The sequence below is a fragment of the Equus caballus genome, chromosome 15, assembly GCF_041296265.1.
Source record: "Equus caballus isolate H_3958 breed thoroughbred chromosome 15, TB-T2T, whole genome shotgun sequence".
NCBI classification, from domain to species: Eukaryota; Metazoa; Chordata; class Mammalia; order Perissodactyla; family Equidae; genus Equus; species Equus caballus.
Window position 1 is genome coordinate 29558763 of NC_091698.1, and position 15616 is coordinate 29574378.

Consider the following 15616-nt stretch of genomic DNA (forward strand, 5'->3'; position numbering starts at 1 on the left):
CTAGTCAAAGCTAGTTAATTTTTCCCATTGCTGGCAGTGTTTGATTTTCACACTTATTTTGTATAGCAGCAGCCTTAAAAATATTTATGTCCTGGGGTCAGCCTGGTGGCGCAGTGGTTAAGTTCGCACATTCCACTTTGGCAGCCTGGGGTTTGCTGGTTCGGATCCCGGGTGCGAACCTACGCACCACTTGTCAAGCCATGCTGTAGCAGGCATCCCACATATAAGGTAGAGGAAGATGGGTGCGGATGTTAGCTCAGGGCTAATCTTCCTCAAAAAAACCAAAAAATGTCCTTTGACCCATAATACTGTCAAGCCATGCTGCTGCAGGTATCCCACATATAAAGTAGAGGAAGATGGGCGCGGATGTTAGCTCAGGGCTAATCTTCCTCAAAAAAACCAAAAAATGTCCTTTGACCCATAATACAGTGATGCTTAGGCTCATTGGGTCTAATGCCCTCTTTTTTATAATAAATATTTTGTAACACCCTCTTTTCTATCATGAAATGAAATCTTGGATAATATAACCTATCTAGAGACATAATTTCAAGAATTCAAGAAACTCCTTCAAAGAAACAAAGGGAAAGTAATTTATAATAAACGTAACAACATAGTAAGACATATCAATGCCCGCATCCGTGCGTGGAGTTACTGTGGCGGCCTCCAAAGCAGACTAGGGACCAGTCACAACTGGGAACATCACATCAGCTGACTGGCCCAAAGCAAGTCTTCAGGCCACCTCTCATCCCGGGGGGCAGGAGAGTCTAATGCTCCCACAGGCCCAGATCAGGAAGAACCTGAAAGCTTTGGTGTAACTGAGTCAGGCTCCAGGCTGTCAGTTGGATGCTTGTGTTTGACTAAGTGACCTTAGACAGGACACTGCATGTGACACAGTCCTCTTTTGGTTGAGGCTATCCCATGCACTGACACCTGGCTCTGCCCACCAGTGCCACGAAAGCTACCCCCAGCAAATATGCTTTGCCAAGTTTCCAACAGCCCACTCGTAGGCAGGCTAGCCCTCTTTAAGAACCTTTGTATCCATCAAGCTCATGGGACTTATTCTCAGATAGTAATCATAAAAAGGACAATGCTATTTGTCTGAATATATTGATGTCAAGGTTATTAATGACAGTATAAAGTTGGAAACAATGGAAATATCTTAAATGAATGGAAGATTTAATTAGCTATGATTTTTCCAAACAGGGAATATTATACAGTCATTAAACAGAGAAATAGAATCCAAAAAGCAATGTGAACCCAAAATATCACTTATGATATACCATTGATTAAAAGCATACGTGACATGTAATCTACATAAAAACGCAAATGTGTATGAGACAAAGAAGGAAATAGTCTAAAATTGGTGGTCATATGAGAATGCATCAGCTAATTATTGCTGTGTAACAAATGACCCCAACATTTGGTACCTTAAAACAACAAGCAATTGTTAGGTCATGGTTCTGTGGGTCAGCAATTTGGGCTGGGCTCACCCCGAGTGATTCTTCTGCTGGTCTTTTTGGACTCACTCATACCATGATGGCCAGTTAGAGGCTTGGCGGAGCAGGTTAGTCCAAGGTGGTCCCACTCACGTGTCCAGCAGTTGCTGCTAGCTGTCAGCTGGGCCTCTCTCTGCAGCCGGCTAGCCATGGACATCTTCTCTTAACAAACCTGGAAAAGTGCACAATATTTTAAGCCTGAATTATAACTTTAAAGCTGCTGAAGGAAGAGATTGATAGAGATCATTTTGTGTGTACATTTTAATACTATTTCACAAAGGTCTAATTAACCACAGAATATCAGAGTCAAAAGGATGACAGACCAGCCATCTGTCTGATCCAAGGAAGACAGGTAGGTTTTATCTGAAGTGTCAACTAAACTAGCTGGTGCTGGACTGGCATTAGAGGCTGGTGTCTCCAGGGGATAGAGAGCAGTGCGCGGTTAGCTGGGCAGCCAGGTTGGCCCCGGGGTCCGGATTGAGAGCGGTGAGGTAAGACCACACACTGGCCGTGGGAAATTGAGGCCCCTGGAAGCATGAGCTCTTGTATTTGATTCCTTCCAAGGAGTCTGCTCAAAGCGAACTTATCTGGCTGCAGCATTTAAAGACACTGGCATTTTTTACATTTTTGACAAATGACTGACAAACGGTAAACTCTGTGCACAGGTGGTGGTGCGGGAACTGTTGGCTCAATACACCAAACAGTATGAAGAAAGACCGATCACTAGCCTGCTGCAGAGCTGGGCTGAGTCTGGGGGAGACAAGCTGAGAACCAGGTATGTAGCTGCTCAGGCTGTCACCGTCCTTGGCCCTCAGTGTCCTCTTATTGAGCCTGAGTGCAAAGAGTGCCTTGTCGTGGCACAGCTCACTCTTGTTTAAATTTTCAATATTTGGCATATGCAAAAAATACACGAATATGTGACATCAATGCTTGTGCGCACCCTCCCCAACTTGAGAGCCAGAACATTGCTAAATTCTGTTCTTTCTACTTGTGTTCCCTCTTTATTGCATGTTCACTGTTCCAAGCACTTTATGGGGTTTAATCCTAAATACCCTATGAGGTAGGTTATTATTTCCATTTTCCAGATGAGGAAACTAAGGCACAGAGGTTAAGTATCTTGCCCAAGGTTACATGCTAATGAGTGACAGAGCTAGGATTTGAACCCAGATAGTCTGGCTTCAGGATCCACGCCTTTGGTTGTCTCTATTGATTTTTTAGTATTGTTTTTAAGCTTGATAAATAAGGCGTATTGTATGTGGTATTCTGTAGCTTCCTGTTTTCTCTCAATATTTTGTTTCTAAGATTCATCCAATTGTTACCGGTAGCTGAAGAGCTGCTCTCTTTGCTCATATTTCATCATGTACACGTACCACTATTTACTCATCCATTCTAATCTCCAATATCAGCAGACATTTGGGTCATTTTTGATATTTTGCGCAAAGCTCTTATGAAAAATCTTGTATGTGTTTTCTGGGGAATACGTGTAAGAGTTTCTACAGGGCTTTCAAATTTAGTTGCTGTGACTCAGAGCAAGAAATAAATTTTACATTACTGCTGACACCCACACATCCGTAAAGTGCCCCCTCAATAGACACAACTGAAGCAAACATTTCATAAAACACTGCTCATCCTATCACTCATCATGCTCCCTAATGTTTTCTAATTTTATTTTTTGAAATATTGATCTCAATCCTTTACATTGATTTCATGACCCATTAGTGATTTGCAATCTGTTGTTTGAAAACACTCAATAGTCTACATTACCTAGGAGTGAAATTGCTGTGTTGTAGGTGTGCTGACGTTCAACTTTACTAGATAGTGCCAAATTATTTTTCAAAGTGATTGCATAAATTTATACCCCACGAGCAGCATGTGTCCTGTGGAACCATATCCTCCCCAACACTTGGTATTTTCAGGCTTGATTTTTGTGAATACAATATAAAAAAAAAATCTCTCACTGTGACTCTAAATTGCATTTTCCTTATTACTATTAAGGTTGAGCATGCTTTCACATGTTTATTTGCCATTTGAATTTCTTCTTATGTGAAATAACTGTTCATGTGTTTTGCCAATTTTTCTATTATTTTTGTTTTACTGATTTTTAGGGGCTCTTCATCCTTTGCTGTTACAGACGTCACAATCATCTTCCCCAAGTTTGTGGTTTGTCTTGTATTTTCTTTGTGGTGCCTTTTGGTCAACATAAATTCTTAAGCTACAATTGGATTTATCAATCTTTTGTTTATATTCCACACTTTCTTCACCTTGTCTACTTTGAGACCATGAAATTTATATTTTTTAAAGTTCGTGGGTTTCACCTTTCACATTTAAGTCTTGAATCCATTAGGTTCAGTCTATGGTGTGAGGAGGGATCTCATTTCATTGTTTTCTCCCTTAGGGATTGTCAGTTGTTCCAGCCCCGTTTACTGATTGACTGTCCTTTCCTAGTGATCTCCAAGGCCCCCTCTGGCATGTACTAAATTTCTATAAACGTGGGAGTCCATTTTTGGGGCTATTTTGTTCCTAGTCTGTTTGTATATCCTTAATCTAACAATGCATTGTTGCAATGATGCTAGCTTTATAATTACATAATATACTAATATATAATAGAGATTCAGAGTGATGTTGGCTGTTCTGGGTCTTTCACACTTCCATATAAGTTTTGGATCAGTTTGTCAAGTTCCTCAAAAAAAAAAAACCCCAAACCTACAGATACAAAAAAGGAAAATATTCTATGATCGCACACATACGGGCTATCTAGAGTAGCAAATTCATAGACACAGGAAGTAACATAGTGGTTACCGGGGCCGGGCGGGGGAGGGAATGGGGAATTATTGTTTAATGGGCACAGAATTTTAGTTTTGGATGATGAAAAAGTTCTGGAGGTGGAGAGTGGTGACGATAGCTTGATGTGAATGCCGCTGAACTGTGTTCTTAAAAATGGTTACAATGGTAGATTTTATGTTATGTATATTTTACCACAATTTTTAAAAGTCGGCTGTAATTTTCTTTGAAAGTGTATTTGATCTATATATTTTCAGAAAAATTGACATATTTATAAAACCGATCTTCCTCTCAAACATTTTAACCTTGTAAGTGTCTTCCAGAGACTTAGCATTTTCTCCATGCGTAGCATATCCTTTCATAGATTTATTACTAGGTACTTTATAATTGTGTTTTGTTATAAAAAGAATATTTTTTAAATTACATTTTTGGTTATTGCTGGTTTATTATAAATGCAGTTGACTTCTGCATATAAACCTGCCTGGAAAGCATTTCTTCTAAATGTATCTGTAGATTCCTTGGGGTTATTTTTTCCATAGACAATTGCATCATCTGTAAATAAGGAGTTTTTCTTTCTTCCTCCTCAGTTGTTATTCCTTTGATTTTTTTGTCTGTAGAAGCTGTTCTTTTGTCTTATTCCTGGTTTTGAAAAGAATTAGTTTAACCTTTCTAGTAAGAATATTTGCTGAGGTTTTTGGTAGACACACTTTGCTTCCTAAAGAAGCTCCGTCTATTATTTTGAACGTATTCTTGTCATTGCTAGATGATGAATTTTACTGAAAATGATTTTTTGCACCAATTGAAATGATCTTATGATAGTTCTTTAGCTGGTAATTTGAGAAATAACCCTTGTAAATCTTTTAATGTGAAACAACCCTTGCGTCCCTGAGAAACGTTCAATTTTTCATGCTTCATTATTATTTTTACATTTTCCTGGGTTTGGTTCGCTAGTAGTATTATTTTTTAGAATTTTTGTTTACTTATTGGCTTATCATTTTCCTTTCTTGTACTTCCCTGATTTGGATTTATGTCAAGTTTTACTGTTCTCATACAGTTATGCGGGGAGCAGTTTCTTATTCTGTGGGAGAATTTGATAAGTTATCTGAAAACTATCTGGGTCTGGGAGCATGTTTAATCTGCTGATTCAATTAGTTTAATTGTTTTAAGACCATTTAGGCTCTCTCTTCTTGTGACAGTTTTGGTATATGGTATTTTTCTAGGAATTTATCCATTTGGTTTCGAATTTATTGGTTTAAGGCTTTTGTACTATTCTCTAATTATCTTTTTAACTTCTGCTAGATCTGTAGTTATGTCCCGTTTGTCATTCCTAAAATTATTTCTTGTACCTTCTCTCTTCTTTATTGTTTAATCTCACCAGATATTTGTCTAGTTTATTATTTTTTCGAACAACCAGCTTCTCCCCTTATCGACCCTCTGTCATACCTTTGCTTTCTACTTCATTGACTTATGCTCATAAATATATTGTCTCCTTTATTCTGCTTTTGAGGCACTTATTACGCTTTTTTTCTTTTGTGTTTTTTTAAATTATTATTTTCATTTGGAGACAGATTATTGGTCTCCATCACCCAAGTGTATTGAACTAATTTCCAAGGAAACTATTCATTAGAAAATATAATATTAGAATCCTGATTACGAACATGGGAAATAGAATAAATGAGAGTATGGGACTTTTCATATCTGCTGGCATGAAGTGAAATTAAGAAATCTGTCGTCTGTCCTTCCCCCCACCCTCCCTTTTTTTCTTTTTTACTACTGCTCAGATTCCTGTTTATTCAAACTGTAGTCTACCTTAAAGCTTGAAAACATCAGCTTCCATATCCCAAGACTCTTTCACTTAAGTCTCCTCAGTTTGAATGCCTCAATTTGTCCTGTGCGTCTTTTTAATATTTCCAGCCCTGAATGGGCATTTTACAGTACTGATAGCATTCCCCTCCCAGGTTACTAGTTTGAAAAGCTTCCAACATAAAAGGACTTGAAAGAACAATGCAATTCTCATCAGAATCAGTTTCATCCATTCAGGAAACTTCTTCCCAAACTGTCCGCACATCATCTGTCCTTTCATTTCTTTTCCAGATAGCAGAGCAGGGCTTGTTTGCATCATTTTGGAAGCATAGCAGACTCTCACTCATATGCAAATCTCTATTCCTAACAGATTTTCCAGGATAGACTTGAGATGTGCCAAAGGCAGTATTCCAATTGTAAATATTTGGAAAGTTCCAGTCCATTTATTTTTGTCTCGGTTATTAACCTCCAAAACAGTACATATCTCTCTCCCACACATCCAGATTTTACTGATTCAGTCTGTCTGTGTTTATCTACTTAAGTCCCAAAACTTTACTCACTCTGATTTTTATGTCTATTAAGAGCAGCCTTTGTCATCCAGCATGTTTTCAGCACACTCTGTGTCCTGGGAACTTCTCTAGGCGCTTGTGATGCGGCAGCGACTGTGGGTTCCCAGTCTTCACGGAGCTTATGTTCTAGAAGAGCAGTTCGAAGGCAGTTATATTCAAGAGAAGAACCCATGAGCAGGTGGGGACATGAGGAAAGATGGGCTGAGAACTTCCCGGTGCCCTGACACCCCTCCATGTAGGCAGCCATTTGTGTGGGCACCCAGAGATACCCCTCATCTGGACTGTAGGAGAGTCAGTCACGGTGCTGAAAAGGCGCCATGAGACTAGGTGAGGAGGGCAGGGCCTGGCTCTGAGAGGGGCTGTACCTGGTTCTGCGAGCAGCTCCATTCAGTCCTTTCCTGTCCCAGTGAGTGTGTCTCTCCCCCTCCCCCAAGGGGCTTCCCCTGGAGCTCCCCCTGCTCTTATCAGCCCATGATCCCTAGGAGGCTGTGGGGGTTGAGGAAAGTCCAGATTCTGTATTGTGCTTGAATGTTTTGCCATATTATATTATGAACATTTTCAAATATTTAACAAAATTGAAAGAATTTTAATGAACTGTCATATACCTACCATCTATACCCTACTGCTAACATGTTACTATACTTGCTATGTCACATATATATCCACGTATCAGCCCCTCAACCCATCCATCAATTCATCTTTTTTTTTTTGATGCATTTCAGAGTAAACTGCAGACAGCATACTTCTAAGAAACATGAACATCGTTAACTAGAGCTCAATATTTGGTTACAGTTTTTTTGCCCTATGTAGAATTTGAATACAATGAAATGCAAGATCTTGGGGGCTGGCCCCGTGGCACAGCGGTTAAGTGCACAAGTTCCACTTCAGCGGCCTGGGGTTCGCCAGTTTGGATCCCGGATGCGGACATGGCACTGCTTGGCATGCCATGCTGTGATAGGTGTCCCATATATAAAGTAGAGGAAGATGGGCACGGGTGTGAGCTCAGGGCTAGGCTTCCTCAGTGAAAAGAGGAGGATTGGCAGCAGATGCTAGCTCAGGGCTAATCTTCCTCAAAAAGAAAAAAAAGAAAAGAAAGAAATGCACAAATCTTAAGTGTGCATTCATTGAGTATTGGCAAATTGCATATACCTGTGTAACTAAAACCATTATTAAGTTATAGCTCATTAGCAACACTCCAGAAGGTTCTCTGGTGTTCCTTTTCAGTCAATTTCTGTGACCACAACCCCAGATGCAGCCACTGTTCTGATAGCTTTCTACCGTAGCTTTTCCTGTTCTGGAATTCCACCTAAGTGGAACCATACAGCACGTACTGTTTTGTAGCTGGCTTATTAACTCAGCATAATGATTTTGGTTTTTTCTTGAGGAAGACTGGCCCTGAGCTAACATCAGTGCCCATCTTCCTCTACTTTATATGTGGGACACCTACCACAGCATGGCTTGCCAAGTGGTGCCATGTCCACACCCGGGATTCCAACCGGTGAACCCCGGGCCACCAAAGTGGAACGTGTGCCCTTAACCTCTGCGCCACTGGACCAGTCCCCGCATAATGCTTTTTGAGATTCACTCGTGTTGTCATGTATATTAGTTCCATTTTTGTGTGTGTGTGAGGAAGATTCACTCTGAGCTAACATCCATTGCCAGTCCTCCTCTGTTTTTTCACTTGAGGAAGGTTAGCCTTGAGCTAACATCTGTGCCAGTCTTCCTCCACTTTGTATGAAGGATGCCTCCACAGCATGGCTGATGAGTGGAGTGGGTCCACACCTTGGATACAAACCCGCAAATCCTGGGCCACTGAGGTGGAGCGCATGGAACTTTAACTGGTCGGCCACAGGGTCGGCCCCAGTTTGTCCCTTTTTATTGCTGAGTAGCATTCTGTCTTGTGGATATACTGGGATTTGTTTTCTATTCTCTTATTGATGGATAAACCCCTGGGATATTTCCAGTTTTTCACTCCTTTGAATAGAACTGCTGTCAACATTCATCTACAAGCCTTTTTTTGCATTTCCCTGATGACCAATGATGTGCATTTGAGTTTAATTTAAATTTTACATAAGTTTGGAGTCATTTTGACCTTCTTGTAAAATACGAGGAGGTTTCCTTGAGCGGTATTCCTATTGTTAAGAGAGTCTGCATGGCATGGTCAGGCTTCACGTGTGACTCATAATAGGCGGGTGGATGAGATCCACTTCCTGTAGCATATGTAGTTCACAACCTCAGGTGGACAGAGTTCTACAGTAAACACCCCAAGGAAGGTGGTTTCTAATAACAACACTCACAGTCTCCAGGCTGCATAGTAACAGTCCTTGGAATGACTAAAACATACTTTTCCATAAAGTATGAAAGTTCTTTACATTTTTTGTTAAAGAGACTGAGACAGAAAATCAACCTTCTAAAGGTCAGATTCAGAATAAGTATTTATATAATTTAACTTTCCTGATAAGTGGCATGTAAATAACCTCCCATCTTTCTCGTCCAAATGGAGGGCAAGTATTAATTCAGAGTTTGGCATTCTCAAAAGCATACTATCGATTGCTTCTTAATTTTCTTTTGTGGCTTCTGATTAAGCAACAACAACAGCTACTTGTGGGTTTTTAATTTTAATTAATGAAAAATCTCTTTGGGTCTTATAATAACTTACTTCCCAAGGGCCAAGGGGTAAGCCTGAGCTGTGGGAAACTCTAAGTGTGAATTAACCTCTTAGCTGTCAGTCTAAGTTCTAAAGACAGAAGTTTCATTGCTGCGTGGGGGATGAGGGTACAAAATTAGCATAAAAGGTAAAGTGCATGATGAAAAAGCTGTAGGGTTTAGAGGGAGACTTGGGTAATTTGAGTTTGTTTGTGCCTTGGCCTCTTAACTCCCCCGTGCCTCAGTTTCCTCATATGCCATACAGAGAAGATAGAAATTACTACCTGCTAAAGAAAGCCACCATCTCTGGGGCACACTCTGGCCTGTGGGCGGCCACACCCCTCTCACTGCCCTCCAGGGCTACCCTTCCCTTAAACACCGGTGTCCCTTAGGACAAATCCCAATGTGAGCGTGTTTTACCCATGTGACCTTGAACAGGTCACTGACTCCTGCTGAGCCTCAGTCCCTCAAATGGTATATTGGATAATTACAGTATCTGCATCATAAAATTACTGAGATTATTGAGTAATTCACAGAAAATACTTAGGATCGTTCCTGATGCATGATGCATTTAATAAATATTATTCATTGACCAATACTTTGTGACCGATGTATTTGATTACTAATTCATTTATAATCATTATTATAACAAATGCCCAACAATGGTTGAGTAAATTATTATAAACATACTTGATGGAAATTATATACCTGTTAATGAAGAAAGACTGTAAAATATTGAACGCTACTTTAGCAAAACAGGAAGCGAAAAGCAGGAAAACAAACTATCTTTATGCTACAAGGACAACCACGTAGGATCAACCGGGGCCAAGCAGTCATCAGAAAAATGCCGAAAGAAGCACGAACACAGCAAGTGAGAGGGGAGTGGTTATGCGTACTTACACTGCTTTTCTATTGGAAGAAAACTTGTTTTGAAAAAACAAACCTCATCTATTTCTTTGAAATGAATTCTTTGGTGAGGACAAGATAATAATGATGGTCACTGTGTTTTTCTTTCAGTTTCCTGGCATTTAACATGGACACAGTCGGTAATCTCACCTTTCTGTTGAAAGCAGTGAATTTTCGTGAAAGGGTTCTCCAGCGGAGTTTGGTGGCCAGAATTTATTACAAGGTAAAGACACATTGTGTTATATTTTTCCTTTTGATGTGTGTTTAAGGCATGTTCTTGCTGGTGAACTATCTGCTAAATGTAGTAGAGGATGAGTCGGCGTGATTGCGAACTTCTGGAAATGGCTACCACCGTTCTACAGGCCATTTTGCAAGACAGCCTTGCTTGCTTTGGAGGCCTCAGATGCTCCTGTTTAACCCTTTTCTATCATCTTTTAGAATTCCACCCTCAAGCATCGTTCAGCTGCCATGGGAGTTGATGAGTGGAGTAATTCTTAGCCCTTATTGTAATTGAAAAATCATTGTCTATATGTATAATGAATACATTGTTCTCTGGCAGGGGCGGGGGAGTGCTTCAGGCATATGTGAAAATTAACCATTGGATTAGCTTGAGATGCGCTCTATTTCCTATTAAAACACACATGATGCTCTGCAAAAACATAAAAGCTTGTACAGTATCAGCATTGATAGAAATCTAGAGGGAATTTACACCAGGTACAGTGCCAATGGGGTAGGTTTGAGGAAACACCCACCACAGCAGCAATATCTGTTTCATCTTCTAATCCCACCACAAAATAGCCAGCAAGACCCCAAGAGAAGGCTTTACTCCTCCTCTCTGCTCAGGCTCAGGGGCTCAGAGCTACTGTAACCTGAAACCAGACCACTGCTCCCACTCTGCATGAGAATTAGGTTCCAAGAGGGCCAGAATTGGGCCCCATGCAACTCTCCCCCTTCAAGACATCTCTTTTTATATCAGTGCCAAGAGCACATCTCTCAGAACAACAGAGTGAGTAGAAGGGATGAGGATGAAGGGCACATGGGGGTGGGGATTCTCTTAGGAAATGCTCTGGAGGCAGAAGAGCCCTGGGAGCAGAAAGTGGTCCACATCCACCCTGGTGGAACAGAGCCAGACAGATGAGTCCTGCTGGAAGCTGGGCCAGGGTTGTCCAGATCAGTCCATCCTCCAGGTTTAGATCTGAGGTGAGGTCCTGCCAGACACGAGGGCACATCCAGGTAGGTTTAGGTCACTCCGTGTTCCCTGCCCTTATCAAACAGGGAGCCAGCCAAAATAAGAGAAAGATGCAACCAATGGCAAAACTACTATAGATGCACCAGCAAGCAGAATTAATAATGGCTACAGTGTAATCTATGAGCTAGCTTTCCAAGACTGTAGAAGTAGAGGATAAAGAGGAAATGGCAAAAGATGATAACAGAGTGGAAATCATAGAAATCCTACCTATGGATCACAAATATTCCTGAAAATGCTAAACAAGAGGATCAGAAATAATAATAACAGACATAAAAGAAAAATATTTTCTTTAGTGTAAAATAAATCAAGATTTTAATGGGAAAAAACCTGTAGCTGGATATAATCTGCTAATCTAGAGTAAAGAGAATATCATATAAGCAACCAGACAGAAAATAAGTTTAACCACAAATGGAAAAAAATAAGGCTGGCTTCAGTTGTTACTCACCAGCTCTGAGTGGAGTAATATCTGCTTCTCTAAAGAGGAGGCTTCATAATCTAAGCATACTATTCCAAACCAAATTTAACTCAGGAGTGCAGGCAGTGCAAAGATATTTTCAGACATCTAAGAATTAGAAACAATTTCACTCATATGACTTTCCTTTAAAAATTATTCAAAGACTTACTCCCTAGGACATTAAAAAGAATCAAAATTAGTAACTTGAAAATAAGGAAGTCAAGATCCAAGAGGATTGGTGGTCCCTGTGAAGCCAACCAATAAGTATTTGTTTTTAAAAAAAATACTTACAATGTTCAGAAGCTAAAAATGTTTTTCGGGAAAAACATGAGTTAAAAAATAAAAACTTGACTAATTGGTTCTGTAGTAGATTGGGTTTATAATATATTCTAAGGTAAGAAAACAGCTAAAGTAAAATAAAAAACATGCTCAATTTCTTACTTTAATTGCAAGGTGGGCAAAAGACATTGCTTTGTTCTGATTTGGTTCATCAGAGAAATATAGATTAAAATATATGTTTCATTAGGGCTGGGCCCATGGCCTAGTGGTTAAGTTCAGGATGCTCTACTTTGGTGGCCCAGGTTTGGTTCCCGGGCTTGGACCAGCACCACTCATGGGTGGCCATGCTGTGGTGGTGACCCACATACAAAATAGAGGAAGACTGGCACAGATGTTAGCTCAAGGTGGATCTTCCTCAGCAAAAAAGTAAAATAAAATATATATGTTTCATTAAATTGCAAGTCAACATGGGTACTAAACACATAATGCTTATTATCCAGATCTCTACAGAAGACACGGCAAAGATAAATAAATGAGAAGAAGTTTGTGTGATGAGAGGCAGAGCAAAGAACAAACAGAAAGCATGTTCTTGGAGTCCTTGAAGGTCCTCCAGCACTGTTCCTCCAGACTTGCCCACACAGAGGCTGGAGGGCTGTTTTAAGAGTTCCCACTGCCAATTGCTCCTTGGGTTGAGAATTTCTCTGGGAACTGCTGCCCAAAATCTGCTTTCTCTTCATTGTGATGTCCCCTTTGTCTCTTGTCTAACTCGCCTAAGTACAAGTCCCCTGGCCCTGGCCCCGGAAGGTTAGTGGTTTGATCTTGAGCTGCACTGCTCTGGTAATTCCTTGAAAACGACTTTTCCATTGCAATGCGATCCCTAACTTCAATCCACAATAAGCCAGGGAGAGGCATCTTCTGACACATTTCCATCCTAGGGGCCATAGATCCCTCCAACTTCCACCTGTAGAAAGTGGAAGATTCGATTGAAAATGGGCCATAATGTGAAGTGAAAGAAGTTTCAGTTCTCCTTGAGAAAGCATGGACCATCATATTAGATGAGAAATAAATCTTATCGTATACATTTTGTATGGAAACAAAGCAAATTATATACATTGATGTATAGTTATATATATGAAAACAAACATGATTTTTTAAAAGAAGAGTAAATATAGATTGGCCACAGCAAGATATTTTCAGATAGCTTTCAGAAGATTGATATATCAGTCTGCGAGGGCTACCGTAACAAAAATACCACAGACTGGGACTTGAACAACAGGAATTTACTTTTTCATGGTTCTGGGATCTGGAAGTCCAAGACTGAGGTGTCAGCAGGGTTGATTTCTTCTGAGGTCTTCTCTGTGGCTTACAGATGGCCGCCCTCTTGCTGCCTCTTCACGTGGTCTTCCCTCTGTTCTTAAGTGCCTCTGGTGTCTCTCTTCTTACAAGGATGCCAGTCAAATTGGATTAAGACCCCACCCTCATGGCCTCATTTTAACTTAATCACGTCTTTAAAGACCTTATCTCCAAATACCTTACATTCTGAGGTGCTGGTGATTGGGACTTCAGAGTATGAGTTTGAGGGGGACACAGTTCAGCTCATAACCATTGGCAATGTTGACCTTAAAAAATAAAAAGAATTTAAAAACATTAAACAGTACAAAGCTAAATTAATGATACCATAACCATGAGCTTTTATGTGCCAAATGACAGATCATCTGTGGTAGCCCCAGCCATCCCTGCCTCCTGAGATTCCTATGCAATCGTCTTACATACGGTACCAGTCCTCTCCCAGATTGTACCAGAGTAGGTCTGTGTGACATACAGCAGAAATGATGACAGATCCCCTTTCAGATTAGATTATTTCAACAAAAAGCAGTTTCCATCTTGGTTGCTGCCTCCCTCTTTGGATCACTCACTCTGTGGGAAACCTCGTCATGAGCATGCCCTGTGGAGAGGCCCATGAGACAAGGATCAGAAGCCTCCTGCCAACCACCACATGAGTGAGCTTGGAAGCATGTCCTTCAGCCCCACTCAGAGCTTCAGGGACTGCAAGGACTGGGGCAGTCAACAGCTTGCTACAACTTTGAGAGATCCTACTAAGCACCTTCTAGATGCGTGACTTTCAGAAACTGTGTGAATAATGCTTGTTATTTCAATCTGCTGAATTTGGGGGCAATTTGTTACATAGTAGTAGATACCTAATACAGATTTGGGCACCTCAGAGTTGGGTACTGATGGAGCAAAAAACTAAAATGTAGGTGTGCTCTGAGAAAAGTTTTGGTAGAGAACTAAAATGCCTTGAAGAAATTGTGAATAGAAGCCTATAGTCTTGTTAAAGCTGTGGGTGGGGACTTGCAGGAAAGTGATGTCAATACTTTTGGAATCTAGAGGAAGGGGGTTCTTTGTTATGTAGTGGCAGAATTTCATAGCAATGTTGCCTGCAGTTACATGGAAAGTAGAAAATGTACCTACCCACCTAGGGGATTGAAAGTGTTGAAAGTGCTGCCTGCTTTCTTATGCTCATGTGTCCCTTAACGAGGGGATACCTTCTGAGAAATATGTCGTTGGGCAACTTCGTCGTTGTGTGGCTATCACAGAGTGTGCTTAACAGATCTGGTGGTATAGCCTACTACACGCTTGGCTATATGGTACTGATCTTATGGGACCACCATCGTGTATGCAGTCCATCACTGACTGAAACGTCATTATATGGTGCATGACTGTATTAAAGGTGACAAGAGAGAGAAGCTAAAGGAAACACTTTAACGTGAAGGAACTGGCACTTGCTATGGCTTTGAAGCTCCCCCAGCCCTCCCTATGGTAAATGTATTCCTTTTCTGTGGGTGCTGTAACAAAATCCCACAAACTAGGTGGCTCGAAACAGCAGAAATTTATTCTCGCAAGTTCTGGAGGCCAGAAGTCTGAAATCAAGGTGGGAGCAGGGCTATGCTCCCTCTGAGACTCTGGGTAGAATCCTTCCTTTCCTTTTCCTAGCTTCCGGTGGCTCCTGGCAACTTGGTGTCCCTTGGCTTGTCCCGGCAGCAATGTCTGCTTCTGTCATCATATGGCAGCATGCTGAGAAAACTAAGCAGCCACAAACATGTGTGCCTTTCTGATGATGGAACGATGCCTCGCAGGGAGGAACCAAAGCCCAGAGGATGGAGCCAAGAGCCGTGGAGAGTAAAAACTCCTAGGCACAGGTAGGACTGAATCCGAATCGAGAAACTTCTGACATTTGCTCGGCTGGATTTCAGAATTTCTATGGCTCAGTGACCCCTGTATTCCTCCCATTTTCTTCCTTGTTGAGCAAGAGAATATGTAAGTGGTTATCCTGTTCCTGTCTCCCTGTTGGCCGTGTAGGGACAGATAATTTGTCTCTTAGTGAAAAGACTTCAAATGAAGAGGAACTGTACTCAAGGAATAGCATCTGAGG

General features: G+C 40.9%; 1 protein-coding gene across 15 annotated transcripts in view; it reads left to right on the top strand.

Annotated features, from left to right (window-relative positions):
- The window catches only part of ACOXL (acyl-CoA oxidase like), a 360428-nt gene that overhangs the window by 238589 nt on the left and 106223 nt on the right, over positions 1-15616 (top strand). For 9 of the 15 annotated variants that reach the window (XR_011425936.1, XM_070235145.1, XM_070235143.1 and 6 more), the window contains 2 exons: positions 2162-2271; positions 10313-10424. Coding sequence is in view for 10 of the 15 variants with exons in the window: in XM_070235145.1 (XP_070091246.1) it covers positions 2162-2271; positions 10313-10424 (222 nt within the window). In the remaining 5 variants the exon portion in view is untranslated. Of the gene's footprint in view, positions 1-2161; positions 2272-10312; positions 10425-15177; positions 15384-15616 lie in introns of all 15 variants that reach the window. The other 6 variants (XR_011425932.1, XR_011425935.1, XR_011425933.1 and 3 more) reach the window with 1 other exon arrangement.